This window comes from Ovis aries, chromosome 3 (assembly GCF_016772045.2).
Source record: "Ovis aries strain OAR_USU_Benz2616 breed Rambouillet chromosome 3, ARS-UI_Ramb_v3.0, whole genome shotgun sequence".
NCBI classification, from domain to species: domain Eukaryota; kingdom Metazoa; phylum Chordata; class Mammalia; order Artiodactyla; family Bovidae; genus Ovis; species Ovis aries.
The window spans coordinates 102,366,623-102,385,167 of record NC_056056.1 but is presented as its reverse complement, the minus strand read 5'-3'; the positions used below and the strand labels follow the sequence as shown (position 1 = coordinate 102,385,167).

The 18,545-nt window shown below is 43.1% G+C and overlaps 1 protein-coding gene across 10 annotated transcripts in view; it reads right to left on the bottom strand.

Moving 5' to 3' along the window:
• CRACDL (CRACD like) overlaps positions 1-18,545 on the bottom strand; it is a 138,120-nt gene that overhangs the window by 47,766 nt on the left and 71,809 nt on the right. For 9 of the 10 annotated variants that reach the window (XM_060413960.1, XM_042246437.2, XM_042246438.1 and 6 more), the window contains exon 2: positions 1,618-1,697. The exons of the other annotated variant lie outside the window; for it this stretch is intronic. In XM_060413960.1, the coding sequence (XP_060269943.1) occupies positions 1,618-1,697 (80 nt within the window). The remainder of the gene's footprint in view (positions 1-1,617; positions 1,698-18,545) is intronic. 10 annotated transcript variants of the gene reach the window in all.

Below are 18,545 nucleotides of genomic sequence, written 5' to 3'. Positions count from 1 at the left end.
CGGCAGTGTAAGAGGGTTTCAGCTGCTTTGAGTTCTCCTAGCATTTGCTGCTGTCAAGTGTGTTTCTGTTGGTTTTTTCCCCATTCTAATCGGTGTATGGTGGTATCTGATCATAGCTTTAATTTGCACTAACTCATGGCTATTGATGTTAAGTGCTTTTTTCATGTGCTTTTTGCCACTTGCATATCCTCTTAAGTAGAACATCTTTAAAAATTCTTTACCTATTTTTAATTGGGTTGTTAGTTTTCTTACTGTCAAATTTTGAGTGCTCTTGTCAAATGTGATTTGTAAATATTTTCTCCCAGTTTGTGACTTGACTTTCCATTTTCTTAACAGTATCTTTCACAGAACAAAAGTTTTAAATTTTGAGAAAGTTCCATTTATCAACCTTTTCTTTTAGAGTCTGAGGTATCGTATCTAAGAACTCTTATCTAATCCTAGGTTATAAATATTTGCTCCTATGTTTTCTTTTAATAAAAGATTTATATATTATATTTATGCTGATTATACATTTGAATTAATTTTTGTACCCTCATTTGAATTCAAACCAACTGTGAACTTTCAAATTTCATTTTTTTTTACATACGAATGTCCAACTGCTTTAGCACCATTTGTTGAAAAGAAAATTACCACTGCATGTACTGAAATGTGAGAGAAAAAAGTAATCCTAATATATAGGATAATAAGAAAATTCTATCTGTATTATATGAAATAAAGTCTTTAACAAAATTAGTATCTGAAGCTATGAGTTAAGAGCTAGGGTTTAATATTTTTGGAAGCTGTTCACCTGAACTACCTAAAGACAATCACTACTAGTACTTTGACTTAAAACAACAGAGACAGAAATGGAAACCTCTGCCACAAAAGAAAGAGGTGAATACAAACAGCTGATATGAGGCTCATGTGGGGAGATCACATGTTTCCTAAGGTCAATATTCCACCTCTATCAAGACACACAGAGCAATCTACAGATAACAGTAAACCAACCACATAACTAGGTAACTTGTGCAGTGTGTTTCGAGATGATGATTCATGGACTTGGAATTCAGCTCCATAGAAAAGCACAATAAAGGTCTCTGGAAGGAGAATAAAGCCATAAAAGAGGCACCAAAGGCTCTCTCTTGATACTGTTATTTCTTCTGGATGTTTAGACCATCCAAGACTTTGCCCAATGTCTCACTGAAACCTCTGGATGTTCCTGGATGAGGAATGATTCCACTGGCTCTCTCTTCCTCTGCTTCTGTCAACTAAACCCGGGGATATGTTCACCTTCAAGAACGAGAAAAAGGACTTAATCTCTCTCTTGGTCAGTCTCTCTCTCTCTCTCTCTCTCTCTCTCTCTCTCTCACACACACACACACACACACACACACACACACACACACGTTGTCCCTGGTGTGTCTGATGGAGAAGCAAAGGAGCACAGCCCTCAAGTGGCCATCCACAGTCTTGGACGGGCTCTCCAGCCCCTGGGAGGCCTCTGGGGGTGTCTGAACACACTGAACTGAACCCACTCTCCACGCGGAGAACCCGGAGCCCTTCTTCGGAAGCCCCTCGGCCAGCCCCACAACCCAACAAGGGTCCTCCCCGGGCAGGGAGAGTGAAAGAAGGCCTTACCTGTGCTGTCGTCCCCAAGGCCTTCTGCAGCCTCCCGAAGCTTAATGTCCATCACCCTCGTGGAAATCATGTCCAGCTCACTAAAAATCAGGGAGAAAGCCATGTGAGAGGAACAAGTCTAACTGAAGTTAATGACTGAGATGGTGGTGACTGACTTTTGCCCATGACCCTGGCAAAGACAGAGGCCAAAAAACAGGTCCAGGGCTCAAGATTAGTAACCACATCAGTGTTTATCTAACCACTGACCAGACCCATTTAATGGAAAACAGAAAGCTGGGAAAGCTTCACCAATTTATACAATGCAGATTTGGTTTCTTTCTTTGAAAGAAAAATTTTCAGAAATTATGTTTTGCTCAAACGCTGGGTATTAATATGGAATCTATGCCCTGATGAACCTATCTGCAGGGCAGGAATAGGGACGCAGACAGAGAGGACAGACTTGTGGACACAGCAGGGGAAGGAGAGGGCGGGAGGAGCTGAGAGGGGAGCACCGGCGCATCTACACCACCGCATGTAGAGCAGCCAGCCCGTGGGACGCTGCTGGGCAGCACACAGAGCTCAGCTCGGTGCTCTGTGAGGGCCTAGAGGGCTGGAGTGCAGGGGTGGGAGGGAGGCTCAGGAGTGAGGGGCCGCATGCGTGCACACAGCCGACTCGTGCTGCCGTACGGCAGAAACCAACACGACACTGTAAAGCAACTGTAATCCAACCTAAGAAAACCTGAACAGAAATTACATCTATGAAACGAATCGCCAGTCCAGGTTTGACGCATGATACTGGATGCTTGGGGCTGGTGCACTGGGACGACCCAGAGGGATGGTACAGGGAGGGAGGTGGGAGGGGGGTTCAGGATGGGGAACACGTGTATACCCGTGGCAGATTCATGTTGATGCATGGCAAAACCAATACAATATTGTAAAGTAATTAACCTCCAATTAAAATAAATAAATTAATATTTTAAAAAAAAGAAATTACGTTTTTCTCTTGTTCACTGTAGAAAGTTTGAAAGACACAGAGAAAGAAAATCACTATCTCACCAATCAAGGAAGACTAACCACAGCCAATGTTTTAATATTTTTCCTTCCAATATTTTTCTATGCAAATATTTATGTGCCAAGCACACATGCACCACATTAGCAAGACTGACTTCCTGATTTTCTTACCCCACATCAGTAAAATCCTTGATGTGTTATTGTAATGGCTACATAATGTTTGGATTGGATGCTGCACCATCATTTATTTACCTCATTTCTTTTTAGAACCTTTTATGAAAAATTTCAAACAAAAGTACACAGAATGTGTAATGAACCTAATACATATGACTCTTGCTCATCTTAACCCCTTATCCCCTCCCACTTCCGCCAGGTCATTTCAAAGTGAATCATCCCAGACACTATCATCCTTTAATCCATAAGGACTTGGCTTCTTCCTAAATTAAAAACCTCTGACTTTTCATGGAGGAGAAGGCAATGGCAACTCACTCCAGTACTCTTGCCTGGAAAATCCCATGGATGGAGGAGCCTGGTGGGCTGCAAAATGATTACTGGCCAATATTCCTGGCAGAGAGTACTGAGCTGTGCCCCTGCCTCCCATAGCTGACTTTTTAAAGGAATTAATATGTTTATTTTGGCTGTGCTGGGTCTTCACTGCTGTGCATGGGCTTTCTCTGCTTGCAGGGAGCAGGGGCTGCAGGCCTCTCACTGCGGCGGCTTCGCTTGTTGCGGAGCACAGGCTCTGGAGCAAGAGGGCTCCAGCAGCTGCAGCGCGTGGGCTCTAGAGAGAAGGCTAGGTAGTTGTGGCACAGGGGCTTAGCTGTCTGGTGAGCACATGGGATCTTCCCAGATCAGGAATCGAACCTGTGTCCCCTGAATTAGCAGGAAGTCCCCACAGCTAACTTTTAAAACAGCACATTCTATCCTACACAGACTAACTCATCATTTACTTGGAAAGCTATTTCTTATTGGCAATCATTATGAATTTTCCCACTTTAAAAGGGAGCTAAAATATTTAACTAATGAATTAACATTTATCACTTATACACAGTACACAACAGGAAATGATGGGAGAAATTTTTAAAAATATTTAACAGAAGAAAGAAGTTGCAGGTCTTTGCTAGAGTTGAGTCTAATATTTAGGTCTCCTTTAATATTAATGTCAAACAGTCCATCCCTGATCAGCCAACTCCTTAAAAGGTGAATAAGCATTCATAAGCCTTGCTTCCTGATTTTGATATAATTTGACTTTACAAAAATATTGGAGCAACAGGATGAAGAAAAAAATATATGATCATTTCAACTGATGCAAAAAAGCCATTTGACAAAACTCAACACCTTTTATGACAAAAAATTTTAAAAACTAGAAATAAAGGAAAACTACCTCGATGTAATAAGGCCATATATGAAAAGGCCACAGCTAACATCATACTCAACAGTGAAAAACTGAATTTTTCCTCTAACATCAGGAACAAGACACTCTCACCATATCTACTCAACACAGTACTAAAGTTCTAGCTGGAGCACACAGACAAGAAAAATAAATAAAAGGCATATAAGTTGAAAAGGAAAAAATTAAATTATATCTGTTCATAGATGAAATGATCTTATATCCTAAAGATCCACACCCTACAACAAAAAACTATTAGAACAAATAAATGAATTCAGCAAAGCTGCAGAGCACAAAATGAACACCAAAAAATCAGTTGTTTCTATAAAATAACAATGAACAATCCAAAAAGGAAATTCAAAAAGTAATTTCATTTACAACAGTATCAAAAAGAATAAAGCACTTAGGGATAAATTTAAGCAAAGAGACAAAAGACTTATACCCTGAAAACTAAAAAATGTTGCCAAAAGACTGAAAATAATGTCAATAAGTGCAAAGACATCCCATGTTCATAGAACGGAAGACTTATTATTGTTATGATGTCCATACTACCCAAAGCAATCTACAGACTGAATGCAAACTCCATCAGAATCCTTGATCCCATAGACTCCTGCTGCTTAAAGTTACTATAGGGGAAGGGGCAGCTACCAGAGTATTTGAAGGAAGATGCAGTAAAGAAGGAAAAGCAGAAAAATACAAGGAGCAAGGAGAATAAAAATGGTGAGGATTGGTTAAGTGCCAACTACTACCTTGGGTACCATCTTCCATGGTTGCCAGTGAGCTAGAAAGTACAAGTGCTCGAGCTTTCTATTGTCTGAATTTGTAGTTAACAACGGCAATGACTTATCAACTGAACTATCTCATTTAATCCCCAAGAACTCTAAGTATTCTCATTTTGAAATTGAGATCCTGTATTAGGTAGCAGGTAAGTTTATTAACAGCAGAGACATCACTTTGCTGACAAAGGTCCGTATAGTCAAAGCTATGGTTTTTCCAGGAGTCGTTTGGATGTGAGAGATGGTTCATAAAGGGCACCAAGCCTTGCCCAGAAAGGAGTGTTTTATAAAATGTGCGGATTTTGTGGCAAGCTTCCATTCTCAAAGTTTATAAATTTACAGCAGCAAAACTATTGGGTAGGGATTTCCTTGGTGGTGCAACAAGGAATTGATGCCTTTGAACTGTGGTGTTGGAGGAGACTCTTGTGAGTCCCTTGGACTGCAAGGAGATCACACCAGTCAATCCTAAAGGAAATCACTTCTGAATATTCATTGGAAGGACTGATGTTGAAGCTCCAATACTTTTGCCACCTGATGCGAAGAACTGACTCACTGGAAAAGACCCTGATGCTGGGAAAGATTGAAGGCAGGAGGAGAAGAGGGTGGCAGAGGACAAAATGGTTGGATGGCATCACTGACTCAATGGACATGAATTTGAGCAAACTCTGTGGTCACAGTGGAGGACAGAGGAGCCTGGCATGCTGCAGTCCCTGCAGTCACAAAGAGTCAGACAACAACTTAGGGACTGAACAAGAACAACAAAAATGTATTAACTGGTCCAAAATAGTGAAGCAGAGACGCTAGCTTGTATATGCATGTTGCCTGCATCCCCAGCACGGGAAGGCACTTCTGAAGCCTGGGGCTGCAGGGCTGTGTGAGACCGATGTTGACCCAGTGGAGAGGAGCATCCTGAGCTGTCCCCAGAGAAGTTTAAGGGGAGCTGGGAAACCCAAAGGACACTGGTCTCCCATGGAGATGGCTCCGCCTGCCGAGTAACCCCTGTCTAGGATCAGGCTGAAAGAGCCCCATGAGACCATCCACTGGGTCAGGCGGGGCATCTTAGTCCAGAGAGCGGGGGTTGAGGCTGCCATAATTTATCAACTAACGCCTTTGAGAAACCATGCGATTACCTTCAAAATGTCCACCTCGGCACATTTGTTGTTGCTGTTGCACAATATTTTTTTAAAGTCTTTATTGAATTTGTTAGAGTGCTGCTTCTGTTTTGCGCTTTGGTTCTCTGGCCAGGGGGTACGTGGGATCTTAGCTTCCCAACCAGGGATCAAACCTTACCCCCTGCATTGGAAGGTGAAGTCTTAACCACTGCACCGCCAGGGAAATCAGTACCCAACAGTTTTACTGCTATAAATTTATAAACTTTGAAAATTCAAATGGAAAACTTGCCACAAAATCCACACATTTTATAAAAGGCTCCTTTCTGGGAAGGGCTGAGAATGTGAAGGCATTCGTGAGTGTGCGCATAGCCTCTGAGGTGGGTGTGCAGGAGGGCGTCCACCCCACTGAGTGTGGAACAGACCTAGGAGCTCTGACGTACTGCTCCCTGGGTTGAGTGACGTGGCTGTGATAAAGCCTTGTGCCAGGGCAGGGGGCTCAGGAGCAGGTTGGAAGGAGGGCGGGGGACCCTAGAGGAGAGCCCGGGGCTCTTCTCGCTAGAGGCACATCCTGTTGGACCCAGATGCAGAGGGCAGCACCAGATGCAAAGCTGCTCACAGACTCACACTCAGAGGCAAAAGTCACCCCACAGATGAAGGGATGGCAAGCCAGGCTCACCGCACGTGGGAGGTCTGAAAACCTGCTCGTTCATCTTCTTATGAATAAGAATGCAATATGGTGTGCTTGTTGGTGTTCAATCACCGGGTCGTGTCTGACCCCATGGACTGCAGTACGCCAGGCCTCCCTGTCCCTCACCATTTCCCAGTGTTTGCCCAAGTTCATGTCCATTGCATTGGTGGTGAGATGCTGTCCAGCCAGCTTATCCTCTGTCACCCCCTTCTCCTCCTGCCCTCAATCTTTCTCAGCATCAGGGACTTGTTCAATAAGTCGGCTGTTCACATCAAGTGTCCAAAGGATTGGCGCTTCAACATCAGTCCTTCCAATGAATATTCAGGGTTGATTTCCTTCAAGAATGACTGAACCAGTCAATATGGTGCAGAAGAAAAGGGAAAGACTTGAAAGTGAGGCAGGCCTGGAGCTGAAGCTGCACCCTAGCACTGATGAGCGCCGAGCCTCAGTTTCCTCATCTACAAAACACAGGCAGTAACACTTTAACTGAATGGGACTGAGAACACATCATATACAAGCACCCGCTGAGAAGAACTGTTGGTTTCTACATCTCGTTTCCCACCACAGGCTCACCCCTCTGCACAACTGCAGACAAGAATACACACAACAGGTATACCCTGGGGATGGTCCATTCTGTCCCGTGAAGGCACAGTCTCCTTGGGCAAACAGGTCACTTCAGAGCCACTAGTATCAAAGATGAAAACACCTGGGCTTCTAAATGAGCCCTGATCTTCCCAATGCCCCCATAGCTCGATGGACCACCAATAAAACTGCTGCCAAGTAACAGAAAAACTATATTCCAGGCCACGGAGGCATGTCCACCCCTTGAGACTTTGGGGTGCAAGGATGGAGAACCGGCCCCTCCACTTGGATGCTTCAGGCACAAACACTCTGCAGCTATTATAAAGGGAATGTCTTCTCTGTTGAGCCTAATAACCTGTACTGCTGAATACACGTTCCCCGACCTGAGTAAAGTTCAAGAAAAAGCCAGGAGAACCTTAATTAGAAAATGTTAGTCGCTCAGTCGTGTCCGACTCTTTGGGACCTCATGGACTGTAGCCCACCAGGCTCCTCTGTCCATGGGGATTCTCCAGGCAAGAATACTGGAGTGGGTTGCCATGCCCTCTTCCAGGGGATCTTCCTGACCCAGGGATTGAACCCAGATCGCCTGCATTGCAGACTGATTCTTTACCATCTCAGCCACCAGGGAAGCCCTTTTATATAGAAAAGCAATGTGTTAAATACCGTATCTCCCAGGATCCCTCCTGCTTCTTGCTGGAACTCAAGGTTCAGATCAAGAGGTCCCAACACTCCTTCAACCAGCTTTTGCCCTCCCCCCTCCCACTCTGTTGCTCTGACAGCGCAAGTCCAAGAACAGAAAAACTTGTTCTTCAAATCTGGGCCTGAGGGGGCCTCTTCAGGGGTTCTCATTAACTCCAGAAGGTGCTTGGCCTCCAGCCCCCTCCACACAGCACTCATAGTGTGCACTGGGTGCCTACAGAATCCAAGGGGGTCCTGGATCCAAAGAAAGGTCCTGTGGGGGCTGCTTCCACTCCCACTCTCTGAACTCTAACTCACCACAGGCTTCTCCCCAGTTTTTGGCAGAATTCTATCATTAGCTGCAGCTCATACTAAAAAATTCTACAGAAATTTATGCACGTGAAGAATGAGAACAGGTTTTAACTATGATATTTTAAAGAGACCCATGCATTATACTTCTTTACACAATGCAAAGAAAAACATCTGTATCCTGAGTACATGACCCTGAGCCCATAATTATGTACAAAAAAGCCTCCGTGTTCACCCTTACAGACCCACTCATTCCACACCACCCTCCAGGCTATGCTTACCTCTGTTTGATATTCTTTCTCAGCCCCTGTACCTGTCTTTACAATGCTCACCACAACCGTCAACAACAACTTGTTTGTAAGGTATCTGCCTACCACTGCCCTTACGTTCAAAGCTGTGAGCTTCGATGCCTGTCACATCCATTGCTCTCTCACCAGGAGTAAACAACCCAAAAATGAAGTCTAAAAAAACAAATTCCACTGACAATAGCATACAAAAGAATAAACTACTCAGGAACAAATTTAACCAAGGAGGCAGAATACTCTGGAAACTACAGAACATTGCTAAAAGAAATTAAAGAAGACACAAATAAACAGAACGTTATCCAGTGTTCACAGATGAAAAAACATGTTTAAGATGGCAATACTTTCCAAACTGATAAAACAGATCCAATGCAATCCTTATCAAAATCCCATGTGGATTGTTTTTCCCCAGAAATTTTTGTTTTGTTTTTCTTTTTGTAGAAATTGGCAAGTTGATCTGAAAATTCATATGGAAAAACAAAGGACCCAAAACAATCTTGAAAGTGAAAAACAAAGATGGAGGATTCATACTTCTCAGTTTCAAAACTGACACAAATCTACAGCAGTCAAGAATGCATGGTACTGTCATACGTAAAATAGCAAGAGAGAAGCTGCTGTATAACACAGGCAGCTCAGCCCTGTGCCCTGTGACAACCGGCAGGGTTGGGACTGGGGGGCAGGTGGGATGGGGGTTCAAGAGGGAGGGGACATATGTATACTTATGGCTGATTCACATTGTTGTACAGCAGAAAGCAACACAACGCTGTAAAGCAATTATCCTCTGATTAAAAATAAATGAAAGTGGGAAGCTGCTATATAACACAGGGAGCCCAGCCTGGCGCTCTGTGACAACTAGAGGCGTAGGTGGGAGGGAGGCTCAAGAAGGAGGGGATATATATGTATATACTTATGACCGATTCCCATTATGGCACAGCAGAAATCAACACATTGTAACATTGTAAAACAATTATCCTCCAACTAAAAAATAAAAAAGGAATGCATGGTACTGGCATACAGATAGACATATAGGTAAAATGAATTCAGGGTTCAGAAATAAAATATATTTATGGCCAACTGATTTTGACCATGGGTTCCAAGATAATTCAGTGTGGGAAGAATCAGTCTTTTCAACAAATGCTGGAACAACTGGACATTCACATCCAAAACATGTTATAGTCCCACCTCACACTACACATAAAAATTGCCTCACAGTGGATCACAGACTTAAATGTAAGTGTTAAACCTATAAAAACTCTTAGAAGAAAACATTGGAATAAATTTATATCTTGGGCTACGCAATGATTACTGAGATGTAGCACTAAAAGGGAAGATAACATAAGTTGGACTTTACCAAATTTATAAACTTTTTTGTTTCAAACCCATCTATCAAGAAAGTGTGAAGGGAGCCCACATACTGTGAGAAATTTTTGCAAATCGTGTATCTGGTAAGTGATTTGTATCCAGAATGCAAAAATAATTCTTATAACAATAATAAAAGACATCCATTTTAAAGTAGATGAAAGATTTAAACAGATACTTGTACAAGAAAGAAAACAGACAGCCAATAAGCATATGAAAAGATGTTTGACCATTGTTGGTTGTTTAGTCGCTAAGTCGTGTCCAGCTCTTCGCAATCCCATGGACTATTAATCCGCCAGGCTCCTCTGTCCATGGGATTTCCCAAATAAGAATACTGGAAAGGGTTGTCACTTCTTCTCCAGGGGATCCTCCCTGTCTCCCGCATTCCAGGTGAATTCTTTACCACTGAGCCACCAAGGAAACCCATCACTAGGGAACTGCAAGCTGAAACCAAAGTGAGATACTACTTGACACTCGCTAGACTGGCTCAATAGAAAGACAGACAATAACAAGTGTCTGCAAGCGCATTTAGAAATTGAAACCCTCGTTCATTGCTGACGGAAATGCAAAACATTACAGACACTTTGGAAAATAGCTCCTTGGGGAAGAAACCTCATAAAGCATAAAGATACCATACAGTCTGGCAATTCCATTCCTAGGTATTTACCTTAGAGAAATAAACACATATGTCTATGAAAGATTCTAGGAATACCATGGAGTAGGAGGCACCAGGAATCTCTCTCCCACCTAGACAACAACTACACTGGCAGAATCTGTTTGGTGTAGCTATTTCGGAGTCCATCTAAGGCTCGCAACTCCCAGAGGAGGGTTGGTATGTAAACTGCTGGTAATTTCAGTCAATTTCAGCTGTTAGTTCAATAGCATCTACTCACTCCCATTCCCAGCTCTCTTGACGGGCAGCCACACATCTGAAGCAGCTTGCACACAGCTTGAAGGAACCATGGTGGGCAAAAAGGACCCAGTTCTCCAAATACTAGAGATCTGTGCTGTGACTAGTGCTGACGAGAACAGAGTTGCAAGGTGGTGGGCTGCCACTGTTGTTGCACCTTCCCCTACTGCTGCAAGCCCCTCCCCTTCTAGCTGCACTAACTTCTAGGATGTTTAAAGGGCTGGGCTGGGTGCCCCACGTCCCCTTTCCCCACTTCAGTTTTCTGATTTCCCCTTTTGACTCCTAGGACATTCAAAAGCTATTGTATATATGGGGGAAATGAGAAAGTTACTGCATATGCCCAGGGAAACTCACAGGCTTATAAAAGATCTTAGAAGCCCTTAAGATTATACCTCAGGCCAATCCTTGGCACAAAAAATAAAGCCTAGCAAGCCCAGATGAAGGAGGAGAACTGATTTCCAGAGTTACCATATTACTAGGTTCAAATGTCCAGTTTTGAATCTGTCCCTGAAGAAGGTCTGGTGGCTGATCTACTAGACAAAGACTCAAAAACAATGATCTTAAAGATGCTCAGGGAACTAGAGACGTAGAGAAACTCAAGGAGATAACGTATGGACAAAATGTAAGTGTTAATAAAAGGAGAGGAAGCCTAACAAGGAAGAAAAAGTCTGGGGCTAAAAAAAAGACGACTGAAATAGTAACTGGAATGAAAGATTCAGTAGAGGGTTTCCAAGACAGATTTCAGCATGTAGAAGAATCAGGAAACTTGAAGACAGGTCGTGATAATTAGAGTCTGAGGAATAGAAAGAAAAACATTGAAGTAAACTGAACAGAGCCTATGAAAATGAAAGTGTTAGTCACTCAGTAGTGCCTGGTTCTTTGCAATCCCATGGACTGTAGCCCACCAGGCTCCTCTGTCCATGGAATTCTCCAGGAAAGAATACTGGAGTGGGTGGCCATTCCCTTCTCCAGGGGATCTTCCCAACCCAGGGATCAAACCCAGGTCTCCTACATAGAAGACAGATTCTTTACTGTCTGAGATACAAGGGAAGTACAAGGGACCTATGGGACACCATCAAATGGATCAAAATACCATTGTAGGAGTCCCAGAAGGAGGTGGGAGAGAGAAAAAGGAGTAAAGAGAATATTTGAAAAAATAATGACCCCAAACCTCCCGCATCTGATGAAAGACACAAATAACAACATCTAAGGAGCTCAATGAATTGAGATACATTGTAATTAAACAGTTGAAAGCCAAAGATAAAGAATCTTGAATGCAGCAAGAGAGAAGCAAATCATCACATACACAGAATCCCCAGTAAGATTTTCAGCAAATTTCTCATCAGAAATTCTGGAAGGTAGAAGGCAGCAAGGGGATATAGTCAAAGTGCTAAAAGGAAAAAAATGTCAACCACTAACCCTAAATGTGGCAAAGCTGTCCTTGAAAAGTATGGTAAGAAATGAAGACATTTCCAGATAAATAAAAGATGAAGGGGTCCATTACCGCTACACATGCCCTGCAGGAAATGTTCAAGGGAGCCCTGCAGGCTGGAATAAAAGGGAGCTAGACAGTAACTTGAAACTGTATTTTAAAAATGGATAAAGAAGAGGGATAAAGAAGATAAACACAGCAGAATACTTCTCAGCCATAAAGAAGAATGAAACTTTGTCATTTGCAACAACACGGATGGACTTGGAAGAATAAATCAAAGACAAATACTGTATGACATCACTTATATGTGAAATCTAAAATACACAAGATTTAGTGAATATAACAAAAAAGAAGCAGACTCACAGATAGAACAAGCAAGTGGTTACCAGTGGAGAAGGGGGAAGGGGCACTATGGAAGTAGGTAAGAGGTACAAGCTGTTAGGCACGAAACAAGTTACAAAGACACATTGTACAACACAGGGAATATAGCTGCTATTTTATAGTCAATGAAGTGTAAACTTCAAAATTTGTGATTCACTATATTATACACTTGTAACATAATACTGTAAATCAACTATACTTCAATTTAAAAAAACCAACTTAAAAACTTAGTAGAGGGAAATACCTGGGCAATTATAAAAGCCAGTACAGATGACCCTTTAACAAGATGGGTTTGAACTGCCCAGGTTCACTTATATGTGGATTTTTTTTCAGCAAATACATATTGTAGTACTATATGACCCATGTCTGGTGGAATCCCTGGATAGGCCACAGATATGAAGGCCCAGTTGTAAAGCTACACTCAGATTTTAGACTGTGTGGAGGGCCGCTGTTCCTAACAACAACCCTCAATGTTCAAGGGTCAACACTGGTTTATGGTTGATTCATGACTCCACTTTTTGTTTTCCACATAATTTAAGACACTTACACCTTTTTAAAGAGCAATTAGTAGTCTAAGAGCTAGTAATATTGTAACTTTTGTATGTAACTCCACATTTTGTTTTCTTTCTAATTTAAGAGGTTACTGTATTTTTTCAAATTATTAATTTATGTTTTTAGACACACAATGCTTAAAGATCTTATTCTGTGGCATCAACAACTGAAAGGAAGAGGAACAGAAGCGAAAAGGGGCAGAGGTTCTGTGTGTCATGGAAGTTAAGCTGGAACAAATGCAAATTAGAGTGTTATAACTTTAGGATGTTCAGTGTAACCCCTGCTGCTGCTGCTAAGTCACTTCAGTCGTGTCCGACTCTTAGCAACCCCATGGACTGCAGCCCACCAGGCTCCTCCATCCATGGGATTTTCCAGGCAAGAGTACTGGAGTGGGGTGCCATTGCCTTCTCCGATGTAATCCCTGTGGTAACCACAAAACAGCTGTAGCACAGAAGAAAATGAGAAAGGAACTTAAAAGTTTCACAACAACAACAACAAGACCCAACTCAGGACATCCCCGGTGGTCCAGTGGCTAAGATTCCACATTCTCACTGCAGCGGGCCCAGGTTTGATCCCTGGTCAGGGATCCCCAATGCCACAACTAAGACCTGATGCAGAAAAATAAATAAATAAAAATAAATATTAAAGATCAACTCAAAGGGGACAGTAATACAGGAAATGAAGGATTAAAAACCTATAAGCATAGAGAAAACAAACAGCAAAATGACAGAAGCAAGTATCTTCTTATCAACTGCAAAAAGGAAAGAAATTCTAAAATAGGCTGCCACGTGGATGAACCTGGAGGATGTTATGCGAAGTGAAATAGACCAGTCGCAAAAAGACAAATGTTGGATGACTCCGCTACTTACGTTGGGGAATCAAAATCACAGATTCAGAGAGCAGAATGGTGGCTACCAGGGGCTGGGGAAGAAGTGAATTGCGCCAGGGCAGCGGTGAGGGGGGGCGGTTAGTTTAATGAGTACAGAGTCTGTGTTTTGCAAGATGAAAAGAGTTCTGAAGATGGGTGGTGGTGCTTGCACAACAAGATGGATGTACTTAATACCACTGACCTGGATGTTTAAAAATGCTGAAGATGGCAATATTTTATATTATGTGTATTCTACAACAATAAAAATGGGGGAAATGCACACAAAAATGTATTCACCAATGTTAAGCATTATTTATAATCAGAAAGTGGAAACAGCTCAACAACTGACGAATACGTTTAAAATATGATACATACATACAACAGAATATTATCCAGCCATAAAAAGGAATGAAGCATTAACACATGCTACAGTATGGGTTACTTTTGAACACATCATGCTACATCAAAGGAAACCAGACACAGAAGTCCGCATACTGAAAGATTTCACCTATATGAAATATCCAGAACAAGGCTCCCCTGGTGGTTCCGTGGTTAAGAACCTGTCTTGCCATGCAGGGGATGCCGGTTCAGATTCCTGGTCTGGGAAGACCCCACACGCTGCCACACAGCTAAGCTGGTGTGACAGAACCAGTGAAGCCCTCCCGCCCTAGAGCCCACACTCCGCAATAAGAGAATCCACCACAAAAGGAGTCCACGCACCACAGCGAGCAAGTAGCCCCTGCTCTCTGCAACTAGAGAAAGCCCACGCGCAGCACAGCCAAATAAATAAATAAATAAATATTTTCAGAAAACACCCATAATAGGCAAATCCATTGAGACAGTAAGTTAGTGTCTGCCAAGGTCGGGAGTGGGGTGCTCTGGAGAGGGAGGCAGAATGGGAAGAGATGCTAATGAGCAGAAGGGGAGGTGAATATTTCTTTGGGGGAGATGAATACATTCTCAAATCACATTCTGTTCACAGTTGCACGACTCTGGAAATAGACTGGTGACTGCACACTCCTAAAGGTGAACTCTATGGTTATATAAAGTTATACGGCAATAAAGCTGCTGGGAAAAAAGAATGACCAAATAAAAAGGTGAAGTAAAGACATTTTGGAAAAGAAGACATGATACAATGTGTCTCTAGCAATCCCACAGCAGAGCTGATATGAAAGGAGGAAGGATATGACCTTACCCAGTATTTATCCGGGTAAATCTAAGCATGGACAGACGAGCAGGTCACCTGGATCTCAGTCACACACACAGTCGGCACCAATGCACCCGCCCTGCTCTCCCTGCCCTGCAGGCTTCATCTCCCTCCAGCCCAGGGCCTTTGCAGATGCTGTTCCCTCTGCCTGAAAGCTCTTCCCTGCTCTCATGCTCCCCTTTCTTCTCATCAACTTCTGCTCAGCCCTCAGTCCCGCTGGCGGGTCTGATCAGAGGAGCCAGCATCTTCCACAATGCACAGTAGGAAGCCCGGACCTTTTTGTTCACCGCATTCGCCAGTTTTCATCACATCTCTGTTTGCACAATTCTGTGATCTGGTTCCCCTTTATGGATTTAAGCCTGCTCACCTTCCCTATATATTTAATCAATTTTTCCTTTTTTGGGGGGAAAAAGATGAAAATAAACTGTGACTTGACTATTGTTCTCTAGTGAGTCACACCAAGATCTGCCTGTACCTTTTTTTAGAAAAAGCAGTTTCACATTACTGAGGCAACGGAATGTGTAAGGCTTGTAAAGTTCCTGGGAGAAATCTCTGCTCGAAAATTGTGCCGGCTTTACTGCCTCATGATAGACACTTTTATGCCCAAAACCAGAGGATTTGACCTTTCCGAGTTCACCTCGAGGTGTGTGCATAAAACCTGCTTCATTCACTTGTTGGGAACAACGGGAGGAGAAAAAGTAGATCCACTCTGACATACGGAGAAAAGAAAGCAAAGAAATTGCCCAGAAATAAACCCACACACCTACGGTCAGTTAATCTTTGACAGAGGAGGAAATAATACGCAATGAGGGACAGTTACCTCGGCAAACGGTGCTGAGAAGGCTGGACAACTGTATGTAAATCACTGAAATTAGAGCTCACCCACACACCAGACCCAAAGGCGGGCAAAATGGCTCAAAGACTAAATATAAGACCTGACACCATGATACTCCTAGAAAAGAACACGGGCAAAACTTTCCCTGACATAAATTGTAGCAATGCTCCCTTAGGTCAGTCTCCCAAGGCAACAGAAACAAGAGTGAAGATAAACAAACGAGACCTAATGAAATTGATAAGATTTTGCACAGCAAAGGGAATCACAAATAAAATGAAAAGACAGTCTCGCAGGCTGAGAGAACATATTTGCAAATGATGCAACTGATAAGCGCTTGATTTCCAAAACATACAGATAGCTCACACACCTCAACAAAAACAAAAAACAACCCAATCAAAACACAAGCAGAGGACCCAAAAAGACCTGTCTCCAAAGAAGACACAGAGACGGCCAACAGGCACAGGAAAAGATGATCAGCATCGATAATTATCAGAGAAATGTAAATCAAAACTACAAGGAATTATCACCTTATATCAGTCAGAATGACTATCATTAAAAAGGCTTGAAATAGGCAGCAGCTGCTGCTGCTGCTAAGTCGCTTCAGTCATGTCCGACTCTGTGCGACCCCATAGACGGCAGCCCACCAAGCTCCCCCGTCCCTGGGATTCTCCAGGCAGGAACACTGGAGTGGGTTGCCATTTCCTTCTCCAATGCATGAAAGTGAAAAGTGAAAGTGAAGTCACTCAGTCATGTCCGACCCTCAGCGACCCCATGGACTGCAGCCTTCCAGGCTCCTCCGTCCATGGGATTTTCCGGGCAAGAGTACTGGAGTGGGGTGCCATTGCCTTCTCCCTGAAATAGGCAGAGGGTGTGGCAAATAGGGAACCCTCTCTTACACTGTGGATGAGAATGTAAATTGGTACAGCCACTATGGAGAACAGTATGGGGGCTCCTTAAAAAGCTAAAAATAGAGCTTCCATATGATCCAGCAACCCCACTCCTGGGCATATATCTCGAGAAAACTATAATTCAAAAAGATATGCACCCCCATGTTCATGACAGCACTATTTACCATAGCCAAGATATGGAAACAACCTACCATCAACAGATGAATGCATAAGGATGTGATGTATGTATACACACAATAGAATACGACCAGTCAATCCTAAAGGAAATCAACCCTGAATATTCATTGAAAGGGCTGATGCTGAAGCTGAAGCTCCAATACTTTGGCCACCTAAGGTGAAGAGCTGACTCACTGGAAAAGACTCTGATGCCTGGAAAGACTGAGATGAGATGGCTGGATGGCATCACCGACTCAACGGGCATGAGTCTGAGCAACCTCCGGGAGACAGTGAAAGACAGGGAAGCCTGGTGTGCTGCAGTCCATGCGGCTGCAAAGAGTTGGACACGATTTAACGACTGAACAACAACTCAGTGTGTAGGTATGTGTATGCATATATATATTGCAGGAATATATATGTGAATCACTTTGCTATACCCTAGAAAGTAACACAGCACTGTAAATCAACTACAGTTAAAACACTGCTTGAAAAAACGAAAGCAAAGCAATCAGATGAGCAAAGGGCTGAAAACCGAGAACTCAAACACAGAGTCATAGCGCTCAGAGGACTGCAGGAGGGGAGCAAAGGAACTTACAGGGAGGTCAGTTTCCTAGAGACCAGTAACTGACAGTCTTTAAAAAACCTAAAATTCGGCTTGACCTAGAGAAGCGCGTCATCTCCAATCTGGCTAAAGATGTAAAACTTAAAGACTAACTCCTTGAGAATAGGGAACACGTACCAGCATGGTACTGCCACACAGGAGGTCCCCAAAAAAGATTGTTGAATGGATGAATGAGCAAATGAGTCAGAGGCACTCACGACACTTGTTAGACAAAGGATTCACCTTCTGAGAAAAATGACACGGCATCCACTACCCAGTCACAGTTCCCAAGACCAGGCGACACTCACGTCTCCAAGACAGACGTCTTTCGAAGCTCATGACTTAGGACTTCCCATTGGTCCACTGGTTAAGAATTCACTTGCCAGTGCAAGGGACACGGGTTCAATCCCTGTTCTGGGAGGATTCCGCACGCCTCAGAGCAACTCATCCCATGCACCGCAACTACTGAGCTCACGAGCCCTAGAGCCCACACCCAGCAACGAGGACTCAGCACAGCCAGAAATCAATTGATTTTTTAAAAAAGTCCATGACTTAGCTAAATGATGTCACATTTCTTCAGTCTGATTTTGTCCCTGGCTCCCTAGACATCACCTGCCCTAGAACCATGCAGAGCCTTTGAGAGTCAAGGAACATGGATGCAAGGAGGACCTTGCTTCAGATGCCTGGTTCCTGTCCTTGGGGTTCCCTTCAGCCAGGGGGCTGACAGGGACAGTGAGAGGTTCCAGAGAGAATGAAGCAGTGGACCACAAGTGGTTAGCCTGTTTCTTTGCCAGACAAACAGCATAGTTTATAAGCATATATGTAGTGTCTCAAACTATACCATTGATTTGAAACTTATGTAACAGTTGATTTTGCAATACTTATGAAGAAG